Raw genomic sequence first — 15,970 nt, 5'->3', positions numbered from 1 at the left:
ACCAACATGCCTGGCAAACTTTTTGTATTTTTAGTAAAGAAGGGGTTTTGCCATGTTGGCCAGACTGGTCTTAAACTCCTGACTGCAGGTGATCCAGCCACCTCAGCCTCCCAAAGTTCTGGGATTACAGGCGTGAGCCACTGCACCTGGCCAGGCCACATCTCTTGACTGCTTTCCATGCCAGACCCCAGAGAGGCAATGAGACTGAGCTGAGACTTCTCCCAAAGGAGAATATTGTTGGGAACAAACAACACTCATATCCAGAGTATGGGGGCAGGGAGAGGATATCAGCAAGGTGAATGAGCCCTTCCAAAGTAGATGACACACCAGTCCTGGTTGTTAAAGAGGCTGGAGTGGAGAGGGCAAGCTGTCCCTGGATATGTCCTTAGCAGAATGATGTCGGAATCCAGGTGGGTTCTGTTTCCTGTCCAGCAGGAAGCTGGGCAGTTGGAAGTCCTTAACTGTGATGAATGAACAACCGGGTGACCTTCTTCAACGGGGGCTCAAGTCAGGAGGTGTGGCCCCAGCAATCTACGGCTGAAGCTGCCACACACTGGCCTGGTCTGGGTGAGCCAATGGAGCCCCAGGTGGATTGGTAAGGTATGTGGGACAGCTCCTGCCTGAACAGGTAAAAGCATTGTTTTCACATGTTACCGTTACCTTGAGTTATATACCGAGAGGCTTCCCTCTCCTCATAAGCTGTGTGACCTTGGACAAAATACTTTACCACTCCATGCCTCAGTACCTCTGCTGAAAAACTGGCACAGTGTCATACGTACAGGGCTGCGTGAAAACACTTAGAATAGCCCCTGGCACATAGTTTAGTCCTCCAGCCTGGCCTGACATACGTTCTAAGAATTTCCTCTGGGCAAAGCAACAAGAATACTCACTGGGGCTCAAATGGAAGATACAGGCTTACACAGGCAATCTCATCAGTTTGATGCATTTGTTACATCACTCACTCCTAGTGTTACCTCTGTCCAGGACAAGGAGCCCAGACTGACTGCAAACTGAGTTCTCACCACTGCTTGTCCTTCTTCAACACCTGACCAGGAGGGTCTGCTCACAGCGGCCCTGAAGGCCCCAACTCCAGGCAGTGAGATCGAGAGACCAGCTGCAGCTGTGATTCCTGGGGCTATCCATTGTTATTTCAGAAGTTCCTGGCAGTCTTTCAGGGGGTGCTGTGATGAATGAGTACTTTCTTCTTCCCGACCATCATCAAAGGCACACACCATAGAGCCCAGGGGGTGTGTGGCAAGGGGTACTCAGAGCTGGCAGTAACCAGCAGGCTTGCTATAGTCACAGAGGCAGGAAGTGAGGCACAAGGGTCTTCCGAGTGCACCCAGAATTGCAGCACCAAGCGAGAACCTGAAAACCCACCTTATAGTTAAAAATGACTCTTTCATACTCTCTGCTCACAACTTGTAGTCAGTGCTTTCTGGTGACAGCAGAGGAGATGGAAGCTGTGTCCAGCTGCAGAACCTGCCTACTGTCCTTCCGGGTTCGGATGGACGGCACACACCCTGCCTGAATGACCCCATGGTGGGCACAGTTCAGGGACTGCTTTTGATGTCATCTTTAGCTGGTATTCAACCCAGAGCATAAGAGTTCCTGTATCCTGTATGGTTTCTGATCTGAGGTACTTATCCCAGGTCTGGGGCTTCCTCACTGATCCCGAGGAAACCATCTCTCATCACCTAGGCCCACCAACACTGAACCCCTCTCCCACTATGCTCAGAATTCTTGGTGAATATAGGAAATGGGAACAAATAAAATGTCTAATATCTACTTTCTTTTCTACTTCATTGATTTTTGTTTTTGTCTGTGTTTCTTCCCTCTAATTTGCTCTGGCTTTGATACTATTTCTTTTCTCATTTCTTGAGCTAGAAGCTTAATTTATTGATTTTTCTTTCCTTTTTTCTTTTTATATAAGAGATGGGGTCTTGCCATGTTGCCCAGGCTGGTCTCAAACTCCTGGGCTCAAGCAGTCCTCCCGCCTTGGCCTCCCAAGGTGTTGAAACTACAGGTGTGAGCTACTCCACCTAGCCTCTTCCCTTCTAATATACGTATTGAAGCCTATAAATTTCCCTCTGAGGCACTGCTTTAGCTGCATCCCAGCTCGATGTCATATTTTCATATCTTCTTCTTGTTTTTAAGCTCTAAGTTCCATTCTTCTCTGGTAAACTGAAATATTCAAACACAGTCCTGAATTCAGATTTAAACTGTAAAGTTTATCTCACTTTATTCCCAGAATGACTTGGCTGTAGATTTTCTGTAAAAAAAATTGGAAAGAGTGAAGCTCCTGGGGAGTTTAGGGCTCCTAAATCCTACAGAAGAAGAGTCAAAAAGAATATTTTGATGACTCTTGCCTTTTGTTTTTGATATACAATTTCCAGTGAATTATTATTATATTATTTTGAGATGGATTTTTGCGCTTATTGCCCAGGCTGGAGTGCAATGGCACAATCTCGGCTCACTGTAACCTCCGTCTCCCGGGTTCAAGCGATTCTCATGCCTCAGGCTCCCAGGTAGCTGGGATTACAGGTGTGTCCCACCACGCCCAGATAATTTTTGTATTTTTCGTAGAGATTTTGCCATGTTGGCCAGGCTGGTCTTGAACTCCTGGCCTCAAGCAATCGACCCACCTCGGCCTCCTCAAGTGCTGGGATTACAGGCATGAGCCACTGCACCTGGCCTTTGATATACAATTTCAACTGGATAAAAATTGCAAACATGATTCCTTAAACCTAATAAATCATCCATGCAAAGACTTCCAAAGCCTGTCAAACAAGCCTTATTTTAAAAAACACATTTTAAAGTTAACAGAAAATCTGCCAACATTGCACCAAATTAGGAGTTCAGAAATAGAAACCACCTGCATGTTGCTGATCTAGACTTATTAAATTTATTTCATGTCATTGTGGTCACTTTTACAGCTGTTTAGACTTATTTTCAATCACATTACTCTTCACAGAATTCACAGAATTCATTAACAAACTAGTATGTTACATCCAAGGGTTCTTAGTAGCACACTGAAATAGAAAAGAGGCCCACGAGTTGTTGCTTGTGTGTGGAACCTGAGTCTGATTACTTAGACAGATGTCTAGAACATTATTGCTTTATTAGGCCTATTTTTAAAAATAATAAATTATTCCTAGGAAACCCACCCTGCCAGGTGCTCATTCTGCGACTGCTGTGGGTTCACTCAGAACATACCTGACTGGTGGGTGCTGAATGAACCTCCCACCCATGTACCCTGCTGCTCCGGACGCTCCGAGGGCTGGAGCAATGCCCCTCCATGCGTGTAAACATTTTCTACAGCTTGCCACTTTCCTCCCTGGTCTTGCAGCCAATGGGCTGCAGTCATACATGGGTCTCTATGTAAAACTTAAATTAGACCTAAACAACAGGGTTCGGCAAATGAGGACTAATGCTCCTATAAAAGCCACTGCCCATGCAAGGGAATACACCTGATGCAACAAAAATATCTTGAGTCTCCAACTATAAGGAATGTCTCAAAGAAAATGTCCTTGATTTAATTATGGTCCAAGGTGGCTGCTTTGCACAAGCTTGTCAGTGACATGAACTTGAAGACTTCATGGTAGATTTCATGGCTGGGGTTTCTTATTTTGTTCCATATGAGTTTCTATTTTGTGAAAAATATCTTGGAGGTTTTCGCGTGGTCCCCAAAGCTCTGGGGAACCGTGGATACCAGGGATAAGGGACGGGCTTCCTCAGGGTCACTGGCGCTCCGACCGCATTTGGGGCAGGATCCCTGAGAGTGGTGGCTGCGTCAGACTTGGGGGATGGGAGCAGATGCTGTGTGCAGAATGCAGGCTGCAGTCGGGGCCTCAGTCCAGCTTCTTGTTGTTGTCTGTGTTGTGCACAGAAGCTAAAAAGTCGATTATGAGCTTGGCTGTCTTCCTGGGTCTTTCCATCACTACCGAGTGCCCACAGTTTTCCAGAAGCTCCACCTGGCAGTTGGCAATTGACTTGGCCAACATGTCTGCCCCAGACACATCCAGCACCTGCTGGGCAAGAAAGGGAGCTGGATGATACACAAAGATTCAGACACCCACGTGTGCACTCTGTGGACAGAACTTCCACCAAGGCCTGGCAGGGGTCAGTGGGGCAGGAGGATGTGAATTTTAGGACCAAGTCCCTTTGGTGTTGGGGCTTGTGGCTGTCTGAATGGAAGTAACCATGATGCCTCCTGTTTTATTCTGCAACTCTGTGCCAGGAGTTGGGCTGATGTCAGCAATACTGAAGTAGAAAACAAACGTTCCTTGCCCTTGAGGAGGTTATGGTATGGTGGGGAAGTCAGAGAGCACAGGGGATGAGCAGGGTCGAGGGAAGACCTCGTTCCTGAGTCCCGGGACAGCAGAAAGGTGACAGGGGAGGAGCATTCACGGATGTGGGAATGGCACAGGGTGGGAGATCATGGCGAGTGCAGGGGCCACCAAGGAGCATGGCGGCTGAGACACCAAGCACATGGGCAGTGGGGGTGGCATGGTGGGGAGAAGGGGCAGAGAGGAGGGCGCTGCTCCTACAGCCACATGGACCATGGGGAACCACAGGCTGTGTTAAGGTGAGTGACTTGATCAGGCTGGCCCTGTGGCTGGTTAGGGCAGCCCAAGCTGTAGGAAGGATGCAAGAGGGGAAGGCTAATTATCACAAGCTGGGGGTATCTCTTTATTTGTTGAAACGGAGTTTCACTGTTTCGCCCAGGCTGGAATGAAGTGGCGCGATCTCAGCTCACTGCAACCTCCGCCTCCCAGGTTCAAGTGATCTTCTGCCTCAGCCTCCCCAGTAGCTGGGATTATAGGTGCCCGCCACCATGCCCGGCTAATTTTTGTATTTCTAGTGGAGATGGGGTTTCACCACGTTGGCCAGGCTGGTCTCGAACTCCTGACCTCAGGTGATCCACCTGCCTCAGCCTCCCAAAGTGCTAGGATTACAGGCCTGAGCCACCGCACCCAGCTGGAGGTCTCTTTGAAGGTCCTCTGGGGATCCCCAGAGCTTTGTGTTTCTTGGCTTTAACCTCTGCAGATATGGGGAATGCTTTTCCAACATGAAAGCCAGAACTTTTCCAGGGCTGACCCTTTTCAAACAACTCATTTCCTCTCCTTTTCCTCTGGGTTCCCAGCTACTATGCCAATCCACCTCCATCTTTTTCCCCAACATCCGCCCTCAGAAGTGGATCCGCATTCACTCCCCTTCTCTTAGCTGCCTTTACCTTCAATTCATCCTAGACAAGAGGGCCCCTCCTCCCCATCCTTAACAGCAAAAGCAAAAGCCCCAACAAACTCAAGCGCCTTCTGTGTCTTTGCTCTATTCTCACCAACTCAAATTATTAAAACCAAGATTTTCTGCCCACTGGGGAGTTAAGGTAAGAGGATGCCTCAGTCAAGGAAAAGAGTCCTGCAGGGCATCCCTGGACCAGGAAAAGGAACAGCTAATGGGGAGCTTAACAGCTAATTCCAGCCAAGGAAATGGAAACCTCTGCCTTGTCACTCACTCACAGCTAAGGCTGCCACGGCAACCCACTGAGCAGGAATAACACCCAGCTACTGTGGAAACACTCAGAAGAAACGCAGATGCAGTCAATAGGTGAAAACAGCACGAAAAAGTGGAAACTCCCAACTGTGTGTCTTTTTTTGTTTTTTTGAGACAGGGTCTCGCTCTGTTGCACAGGCTGGAGTGCAGTGGTACGATCATGGCTCACTGCAGCCTTGACCTCCCGGGCTCAAGTGATCCTCCCACTTCAGTGCCCCCCAGGTAGCTGGGATGACAGGTACGCACCATCATGCCCAGCCAAAACTGAGTGTCTATCCTGGAGAGAGATCAGAAACCACAACTCACAGGCAAAAATACCCATATGAGCTGCTGGCTTTGGCACTGTTTGCTGGTTAGCATTACAAATCCATCATTCTCCATGGCCACCCAGAGGTATGTGCAACTACTGAACGACCCCCTGATGAGATATGCACATCTGTGGGAACCATTTCAGGGATTTCCTAGATAGAATATTCATATAAATGGTCAAAAACGTTTCCTGGGCTGGGTGTGGTGGCTCACACCTATATAATACCAGCACTCTGGGAGGCCGAGGTGGGAAGATCTCTTGAACCCAGGAGTTCGAGACCAGCCTGGCCAACATAGTAAGACCTCATCTCTATAAAAAATAAAAAATTACCCGGGTGTGGTGGCGCATGCCTGTAGTCCCAGCTGCCTGGGAGGCTGAGGTGGGAGCATTGCTTGAGCTCAGGAGGTTGAGGCTGCAGTGAGCTATGATTGAGCCACTGCATTCTAGCCTGGGTGACAGAGCAAGAACCAGTCTCAGAACAAACAAACAAACAACCCCCCCGCCCAACAAAAAACAAAAATCGAAACCTTTTCCTGCATTGCTTCACACCAGGGCTAAAACTATGGTGAGGCAAATGAGGCATTTGCCTAAGGCACAAAATTTAAGTGCCAAAAAACTCATAAATTAAGAGAAAATATTTTAGTGCAGTATGTTAAAAAAACATTAATGGAAAAAGGCACATGATGAACAAAATATCAAAATCATAAATACAGACAGGATCTGACCCTGCACCTGCATGACACATCTCTCTCATCTCACCCTTGTCTCAGGCCTGTTATGCACTATAAGGGTAGGTAGATGATAAATTGCTGGAAGGCAGGGATCCTGGCTGTCTTGGTCCCTACTGTATCCTCAGGGCCTAATACAGTGTTAGGCACATACTAGGTGCTCAATAAATGCCTGTTAACTGGCTTAAATGTGTAGTCAGTCAGTTAGTGGGTTTATCCCTTCACTAGTTGGTTTGTTCCCTCAATTTCTCACTTGTTTGCTCACTCACTGTGTACTCTGGGTCTCCTGCAGACCAGGTACGGTGCTGGCAGGGAGAAGGGACATAAAGAATAATAGCCTGTCTGTCTCTAGATGGCCCTCCCATTTTGATGGACTGAACATAGAGGAGTGATGCTTGAAATGAAGCATGCAGAAACCCTCTCAGGAAGGGCTGCCATGTTTGGGTGTACAGGTTGTATACAGACCAAATCCATCAGTCACAAAAATGACAATGCACATGGCTCCCCCTGCAGCTGTGCAGTATAGCAGTCAGCCTACAGGGGTCCAAAGAAGAAGGAGGCTGAATTTGGCCTGGTAGGGGCGGGTGCTGTGACACCAAATGTTGATGACAGAGCAGGAAAAGAGCCAGCGAGCTTGGGAGGCAAAAGGCTGTGAAATAAAAGACTCCCTGAAGCCTCTGCTATTTGGCCTCTGTCCCAGGGACAGTCCACAAAACGCATGAAGGATCTGATCGTATTTATAGCAAGCCCATACAATGTTAGGCTCTTTTTCTGGAATGAAATAGACTTCTGAGTCTGGGAAAAAATTCTGGACCATGCATTGAGGCCACCAACAGAGGCAAAGGACATGAGCAGTCTAACCTAATCATTTACTTTTTTGCAACTGGTAGATCACTTTCATACATATTATTTCATTTGAGCCTCAAAATAACCCTGGTACTAGAAGTTTCAGAAACCCTTAATTTAGAGGGGCTGAGTTACTTGCTCAAGGTCATGCATGGGCTGACCAAGGACAAAAGTAGGGCTGGAACACAGACTTTCAGAATCCAAGGCCAGTGCCCTTGCTTCTGCGCTGTCTCCACAGGAAGATGGGTTACAGCCTCTCCCTGGTGGCTCCTGAGAGCCCCAAATCACCTTTGGGGTTTTTAGAACAACAGAAGGCCTTCGCTGCTCTGGCTCTGATTCCTGATCAAATGACTCTCTGCTGGCATAGCCCAGGGCACAAACAAAGCTTCTTTCAGTCCCTTGGCGCTGCAGAAGAGAGCACATGAGATCCCCTTCTCTCCACATCCACAAAACCATGCTGTGAATCCTCACCACGCCTGGCTCATCTAAGACACCATTGCCTCTTATTCTGCGTACACGCCATGGGCACAGCCTGGCTGCTCCTCCCCACTCTCTCCTGCCTGGGTCATTCATGCACTTGTGGGTCTTTGTGGCCACAGTGTGACCTCCTGCCAGTTAAAAATTGATGCATTTAGGTAAAGGGTATGCAGGTATACTCTGTATTCTTTTTTATTTTTATTTTTTTGAGATAGGATCCCGCCCTGTGGCCCAGGCTGGTGTGCAGTGAAGCAATCACGGCTCACTGCCACCTCCATGTCCTGGACTCAAGTGATCCTCCTGCCTCACCCTCCAGAGTAGCTGGGACTACAGGTGCATACCACCATGCTTGGCTACTTTTTTAAAAATTTATTTTTTATAGAGATGGGATCTCACTATGCTGCCCAGGTTGGTCTCAAACTCCTGGGCTCAAGCAATCCTCCTGCCTTAGCCTCCCAAAGTGCTGGCATTATAGGCGTAAGCCACCACGCCCGGCCTTCTTTCAAATTTTCTGTAAGTTTGAAATTATTTCAAGATAAAATTTTTTTAAGAATAGAAGGAATAGATTTGTTTGGGCTGATATGAAATGATTTCCAAGATACCTACATATATATATATATACACACACACACACACACATATATGTACATACACATATATGATCTTATATATCTTATATGCACACCTATATATATCTAAGCTTTCAAACATGCATCTTAGATGCCAGTGTATCTAGCATGTTTGAAAGCTTAGATATGTATAGGTATGCATATATATACACTATACGTGTGCTTAGAATAGGAGTAGGCAAACAATGGCTCGCTGCCTGTTTTTATAAATAAAGGTTCACTGGAAAAAGCCATGCCATTTGTTTACATATTGCCTATGGCTGCTTTTATACTATAAGGTCACAGTTACTCAACTGTGTCCAGGTGTAACAGAGACTGGACCACAAGGCTGAAAATGTTTACCATCTAGCCCTTTACAGAAAACATTTGCTAACTTCTGGCTTAAAAAATTTAGGCCAAGCATGGTGGCTCATGCTTGTAATCCCAGCATTTTGGGAGGCTAAGGAAGGTGGACTGCTTGAAGTCAGGAGCTCAAGACCAGCCTGGCCAACATGGTGAAACCCCGTCTCTACTAAAAAAAAACACAAAAATTGCCAGGTGTGGTGGCTCACGCCTGTAATCCCAACACTTTGGGAGGCTGAGGCCGGCAGATCATGACGTCAGGAGATCGAGACCATCCTGGCTAACATGGTGAAACCCCGTCTCTACTAAAAATACAAAAAATTAGCTGGGCATGGTGGCGGGTGCCTGTAGTCCCAGCTACTTGAGAGGCTGAGGCAGAAGAATGGCGTGAACCCAGGAGGCAGAGCTTGCAGTGAGCCGAGATTGTGCCACTGCACTCCAGTGTGGGTAACAGAGCAAGACTTCATCTAAAAAAAAAAAAACAAAAGAACAAAAACCAAAAATTAGGTGAGCATGGTGGAGGGCACCTGTAATCCCAGCTACTTGGGAGGCTGAGGCAGGAGAATCGCTTGAACCTGGAAGGCAGAAGTTGCAGTGAGCCAAGATTGGGCCACTGCACTCCAGCCTGAGTGACAGAGCAAGACTCCGTCTCAAACAAAAAAAAGAAAAGAAATATATTCAAGATAGTAAGATAAGAGTTGCCTCATGGTAATGGAGAATGGAATTTGGGATGTGAAAAAGAAAAGTTTTCATTATAAACCTTTTGGTGTTCTTTGAAGATCTTTTTATACCATGTGACTACATGGCTTTGATAAAAACAATTTTTGAAAATGATTTAAAATTGTCTTTCCTTTTACCAGACCAAATGTTGTTTCTCTCAACTCCCAGAACTCTGCCCACTGTCAACACTGGCACCCAACACAGGTGCCTTCCCCCTCTTCCTGACAGCAGTGATCAGCTCACTCCATAAATAACCACTTGCTCTTCCTCAAGGACGTTTTTCCTCAGAGGCCCTGGTAACCAGCACAGACTGCTGCGGGGATGTGTTACATACCTGGTCTTGTTTCCCCCAGATGATCTGCGTCGGAACCTTGATCTTGTCCATGTTCTGATGGAGAGAGTATCTGGACTTCTCACTGACGATTTCCAAAAACACTTGTCAGAAAAGGAAAACAAAGTGAGCATGTGCTGGACTGTGCCTGTGGCACCACCGCAGAATCAAGGGATAGTCACCAGATCCAGGCCACCACTTCCTCTCTTCAGGGGCCCAAGGAGACATTCAAAGTGTCAGAGATTTAAGAAATAAAAGCCATCCATCCACAGAGCTTCACTTGTAACAAGCTCCAAGCTGAAAGTAGGGCTACTTACACTTACGGTAGAAGTTGTTATGAGGGATGCGGACATCGACGAGGCCTTGCAGGATCTAAGGATAAATAACCCAAAGTTAGACAGCAAGAGAAGATTCATTTCCTCAGGCCTCTCACAGCTCTGGGACAATGAATGGGAATGAGGTCCAGCAATTTAGTGCACTGTCAAGGTCTTTAGAGCCTGGTTCTCTGAATTCCCATGATGCAGCATACAGTCTAATGGGGAGTTAGGCTTCTAAGAAGCTTTTTATTATTATTATAATTATAAAGGAACTTGGGTAATATCGTGAAACCGGAGGTGCCCTACAGCATGTTAAAGACACCTGAGATGGCCTGACAGCAACTTTAGCTTGAGAGATTCTCTGCTTCACTTAAGACATAATCAGGACGGGCTGGGCATGGTGGCTCATGCCTGTAATCCCAGCACTTCAGGAGGCCAAGGCGGGCAGATCACTTGAGGCCAGGAGTTCGAGACCAGCCTGGCCAAATGGTGAAACCCCCATCTCTACTAAAAAGACAAAAACTAGCAGGATGTGATGGTGCAGGCCTGTAATCCCATCTACTCGGGAGGCTGAGGCAGGAGAATCACTTGAACCCAGGAGGCGCAGGTTGCAGTGAGCTGAGATTGCGCCACTGCACTCCAACCTGGGCGACAGTGAGACTCCATCTCAAAAAAAAAAAAAAAAAAAAAAAAAAGACATAATGAGGATGACCATAATATCAAGTAATTCGCCAGTAACATCCAAACGCAGAACAAGTTCCATTAAAAAAATTAAGCCACTGGGGGATGATAGGTCTATTAAACAACAAAGAAATAAACTATTGAGAAGATTCTGGGGAGGGTTCCACAGTCCCACTGGGAGGGTTCAACAGCCCTTTGTTTATCATTTGACACTGTCTTTGCCTTCCCTGCTGAGGGCTGGTGAGGGCTGCAGCCAATGTGGACAGGCCACATCTTCTGGACCTGGGCTACTGACCCAAAGAGGTAGTGGTGGCTGGAAGGAACACAGTCCTTCTCTTCCTCCTGCCTCAGGACTCCTGAGGTAGAGTACAGGGTTCACATTAGTGGCTGTACTCCTCTACTCCTCTCCTCTACCTGCAAACAGGTCTGAACCCTTTAAATACACACTCTCAGGAGTCCTGTGCACTGACTGAAAGTGGGGAAGACCCAGCCATGGCTGCTATGGACTAAACCAACCCTCTGGAGCATCACTAAACTCTAAATCATTCAGCCTGGACATGAGGACAACGACAATTTGTTGAATAACAACATTGTGCTCAGCATCAGACGTTTTCTTTGTTCAGCTATCCACCTGTACCCACATATCTATTCATCTTGTATCCATCCATCCTCCACCTCTGCTCAATTCAGCCATCCATCCTGAACCACATATGCATTTGTCTACCTATCTATCCTGTATTCATCAATCCATCCAACCTCCATCTCTGCATTAACCAGATATCCTCCCATCCATCCATCCATCCAACCATTCAGCCATCTATCCATCCTGCAGACTTAAATCATCTGTGCACTGGCACATCAATCAATTCATGCAAAAATCTATCCTGCATCTACCCACCCATCCATTGTCCATCCCTGCATTATCCAGGCATCCTCTCATCCATCAATCCATCCAATCTATACCTAGGACCTACTTCATGCAAGCACTGTGCTAAAGTCTGGGGATAGAACAGCCAATTAAGACAAAGTCCCTAGTGGAAGACACAGATGTGCAATCACAACACAATATGACATGGTGGGCTGAGTGTGCAGGTGCTCCTTCTCTCCTAGGAAGGAAAGACTTTTGGAGCTGCCATTTATTTTTCTCTCGGTGTTTTCATATCCCTGACAACCCAAAACATGGAGTTTTCTAAAACACCATTTGGCCACTCTATGCTGGGAAGAGATCAGTGCTGGGAGAAAGGAATGCTACTTCATGGCTAAAAAGGGATTTCAGGGGTGGAACATGCCACAGCATCAGATTCTGGGTGTTTCCTGAGGGACAGGCCGTATCTATTAACTGAGCCATGTTCACAACTTCTGAATGGGACCTATTCTCTCAAGTCTTAGGAGGACCCGCCCACCCCCAGGCAGGGTCCAGCTCCTACAACAGAGGGAGATAATTTGGGGTTACGAAGCCTCAGCCATGGACTCTCCTCTCTTGGTTCTTCACACCATTTCCCTAGATGACCTCATTCAGGCCCATAACCTTCAATATTAGCATCTGCTGATGGCTCCAGTGGTACAGCTTCAGGCCAGACTTCCCTCAGCTACACCTTGACCTCTGCACTTGGAGGCCTCACAGGCAACCTGAACTTAACACATGAAAAATGGAGCCCTTGGCATATTCCCCAAGCCTGCCCTTATACTCTTCAGAATACACTACCTCTGTTTTTGTTTTTTTGAGACAGGGTCTCACTCTGTTGCCCAGGATGGAGTGCAGTGGCATGATCTTGGCTCACTGCAGCCTCTGCCTCCTGGGCTCAGGTGATCCTCTCACCTCAGCCTCCCGAGTAGCTGGAACTACAGGCATGCACCACCACACTTGGCTAATTAAAAAAATTTTTTTTTGTAGAGATGGGGTTTCACCACGTTGCCCAGGCTGGTCTCGAACTCCTGCACTTACACAATCCACCCGCCTTGGCCTCCCAAAGTGCTGGGAATACAGGTGCAAGCCACCATGCCCAGCCAGGAAAATACTACCTTTATCCATCCAGGACCTCAAGTGCTGGAAGTCACCTGGGACTCCTCCCCTTTCCCCAGCCCCCATTTCCAATTTGCCTGTACATCCTGTCCATTCTTTCTCAAATCTCATCTCCATTGCTACCATCCTAGTCTACACTACCATCATCTCCAAGGCACAATAGTTCCCAAATGGGTTCCTCTGTTCCATTTGTGCTCTCCTACAATCTCTCAGTGGTCCTATTATACTTAGAAAAACCCCTGGCTCCTTTCCGTACCTATAAGGTCCTACAGGATCTAGTCCAGCATTTTTCAAAGTGGTTCTTGGGAGTCCAGGAGGTCAAACTACTTTCCTAATACTCAATGTTACTTGCCTCTTCACTTACATTCTCTCAAAAGTACACTGTTTTTCAGAGCCTATAAAATGTGGGATGATGTCCTTGCTCTTGGCTACTGGAATGAGTGCTTGTACATTCATTGCATTTTGGAATCTTCTGAGTTTTCATTTATTTTCTTTTATTTGTATTTAAATAGAGATGGGGTCTCGCTACGTTGACCAGGCTGGTCTTGAACTCCTAGTCTCAAGCAATCCTCCCATCTTGGCCTCCCAAAGTGCTGGGATTACAGGCATGAACCACCGCACCCGGCCTGAGTTTTAATTTCTAATATGGTAAACATTAATAATAAATATAACCCCTATAAATAAAAACCCTTTGGGTTCCTCAATAATTTTTAAGAGTGTAACGAGGATAGGTTCCAAGATGGCTAAATAGGAACAGCTCCGGTCTGCAGCATCCAGCGTGATCGACGCAGAAGACGGGTGATTTCTGCATTTCCAACTAACGTACCTGGTTCATCTCACTGGGACTGGTTGGACAGTGGGTGCAGCCCACAGAGGGCGAGCTGAAGCAGGGCAGGCATTGCCTCACCTGGGAAGTGCAAGGGGTCGGGGGATTTCCCTTTCCTAGCCAGGGAAGCCATGACAGACTGTACCTGGAAAACTGGGACACTCCTGCCCAAATACTGCACTTTTCCCAAGGTCTTAGCAACGGGCAGACAAGAAGATTCTCTCCTATGCCTGGCTCGGTGGGTCCCAGGCCCACAGAGCCTTGCTCCCTGCTAGCACAGCAGTCTGAGATTGAACTGCAAGGTGGCAGCCTGGCTGGGGGAGGGGCATCTGCCATTGCTGAGGCTTAAGTAGGTAAACAAAGTGGCCTGGAAGCTCAAACTCGGCAAAGCCCACCACAGCTCAGCAAGGCCAGCTGCCTCTAGACTCCACCTGTGTGGGCAGGGCTTAGCTGAACAAAAGGCAGCAGGCAATTTCTGCAGACTTAAATGTCCCTGTCTGACAGAGCTAAAGAGAGCAGTTGTTCTCCCAGCACAGCATTTGAGCTCTGAGACAGACAGACTGCCTCCTCAAGTGGGTCCCTGACCCTCGTGTAGCCTAACTGGGAGACACCTCCCAGTAGGGGCTGACTGACACCTCATACAGCCGGGTGCCCCTCTGAGACGAAGCTTCCAGAGGAAGGATCAGGCAGCAATATTTGCTCTTCTGCAATATTTGCTGTTCTGCAGCCTCCGCTGGTGATACCCAGGCAAACAGGGTCTGGAGTGGACCTCCAGCAAACTCCAACAGACCTGCAGCTGAGGGACCTGATTGTTATAAGGAAAACTAACAAACAGAAAGGAATAGCATCAACATTAACAAAAAGGACATCTACACCAAAATCCCATCTGTAGGTCACCAACATAAAAGACCAAAGGTAGATACAACCACAAAGATGGGGAGAAACCAGAGCAGAAAAGCTGAAAATTCTAAAAACCAGAGCGCCTCTTCTCCTCCAAAGGATTGCAGCTCCTCGCCAGCAACGGAACAAAGCTGGATGGAAAATGACTTTGCTGAGCTGACAGAAGTAGGCTTCAGAAGGTCAGTAATAACAAACTTCTCCGTGCTAAAGGAGCATGTTTGAACCCATTACAAGAAAGCTAAAAACCTTGAAAAAAGGTTAGACAAACGACTAACTAGAATAAACAGTGTAGAGAAGACCTTAAATGACCTGATGGAGCTGAAAACCATGGCACGAGAACTTCATGATGCATGCACAAGCTTCAATAGCCAATTTGATGAAGTGAAAGAAAGGGTATCCGTGATTGAAGATAAAATTAATCAAATAAAGTGAGAAGACAAGGTTAGAGAAAAAAGAGTAAAAAGAAACAAAAAAAAAGCTTCCAAGAAATACGGGACTATGTGAAAAGACCAAATCTATGTTTGATTGATGTACCTGGAAATGATGGGAAGAATGGAACCAAGTTGGAAAACACTCTTCAGGATATTATCCAGGAGAATTTCCCCAACCTAGCAAGGCAGGCCAACATTCAAATTCAGGAAATACACAGAACACCATGAGGATACTACTCGAGAATAGCAACCCCAAGACACATAATTGTCAGATTCACCAAGGTTGAAATGAAGGAAAAAGTGTTAAGGGCAGCCAGAGAGAAAGGTCAGGTACCCACAAAGGGAAGCCCATCAGACTAACAGCAGATCTCTTGGCAGAAACCCTACAAGCCAGAAGAGAGTGGGGGCCAATATTCAACATTCTTAAAGAAAAGAATTTTCAACCCAGAATTTCATATCCAGCCAAACTAAGCTTCATAAGTGAGGGGGAAATAAAATCCTTTACAGACAAGCAAACGCTGAGAGATTCTGTCACCACCAGGCCTGTCTTACAAGAGCTCCTGAAGGAAGCACTAAACATGGAAAGGAACAACCGGTATGAGCCACTGCAAAAACATGCCAAATTGTAAAGATCATTGACACTAAGAAGAAACTGCATCAATAATGGGCAAAATAACCAGCTAACATCATAACGACAGGATCAAATTCACACATAACAATATTAACCTTAAATGTAAATGGGCTAAATGCCCCAATTAAAAGACACAGACTGGCAAATTGGATAAAGACACAGACTGGCAAATTGGACAAGACCCATCAGTGTGCTATATTCAGGAGACCCATCTCACATGCA

The 15,970-nt window shown here is 46.8% G+C and overlaps 1 protein-coding gene across 6 annotated transcripts in view; it reads right to left on the bottom strand.

The window, feature by feature from the left end:
• Positions 1-2,882: 2,882 nt before the first annotated feature.
• Positions 2,883-15,970, bottom strand: part of ABHD6 (abhydrolase domain containing 6, acylglycerol lipase) — a 55,140-nt gene continuing 42,052 nt past the window's right edge. For 4 of the 6 annotated variants that reach the window (XM_034956738.3, XM_008964029.4, XM_008964028.4 and 1 more), the window contains 3 exons: positions 10,257-10,311; positions 9,943-10,043; positions 2,883-4,031 (listed from right to left, as the gene is read on the bottom strand). In XM_034956738.3, coding sequence (XP_034812629.1) covers positions 3,852-4,031; positions 9,943-10,043; positions 10,257-10,311 — 336 coding nt within the window. In that variant the 3' untranslated portion in view covers positions 2,883-3,851. The remainder of the gene's footprint in view (positions 4,032-9,942; positions 10,044-10,256; positions 10,312-15,970) is intronic. The other 2 variants (XM_003811625.6, XM_003811624.6) reach the window with 1 other exon arrangement.

Source organism: Pan paniscus, chromosome 2 (assembly GCF_029289425.2).
Source record: "Pan paniscus chromosome 2, NHGRI_mPanPan1-v2.0_pri, whole genome shotgun sequence".
Classification (NCBI taxonomy): domain Eukaryota; kingdom Metazoa; phylum Chordata; class Mammalia; order Primates; family Hominidae; genus Pan; species Pan paniscus.
Note: the sequence above shows the minus strand (reverse complement) of the source record. Positions and strands in the feature narration are given on the sequence as shown.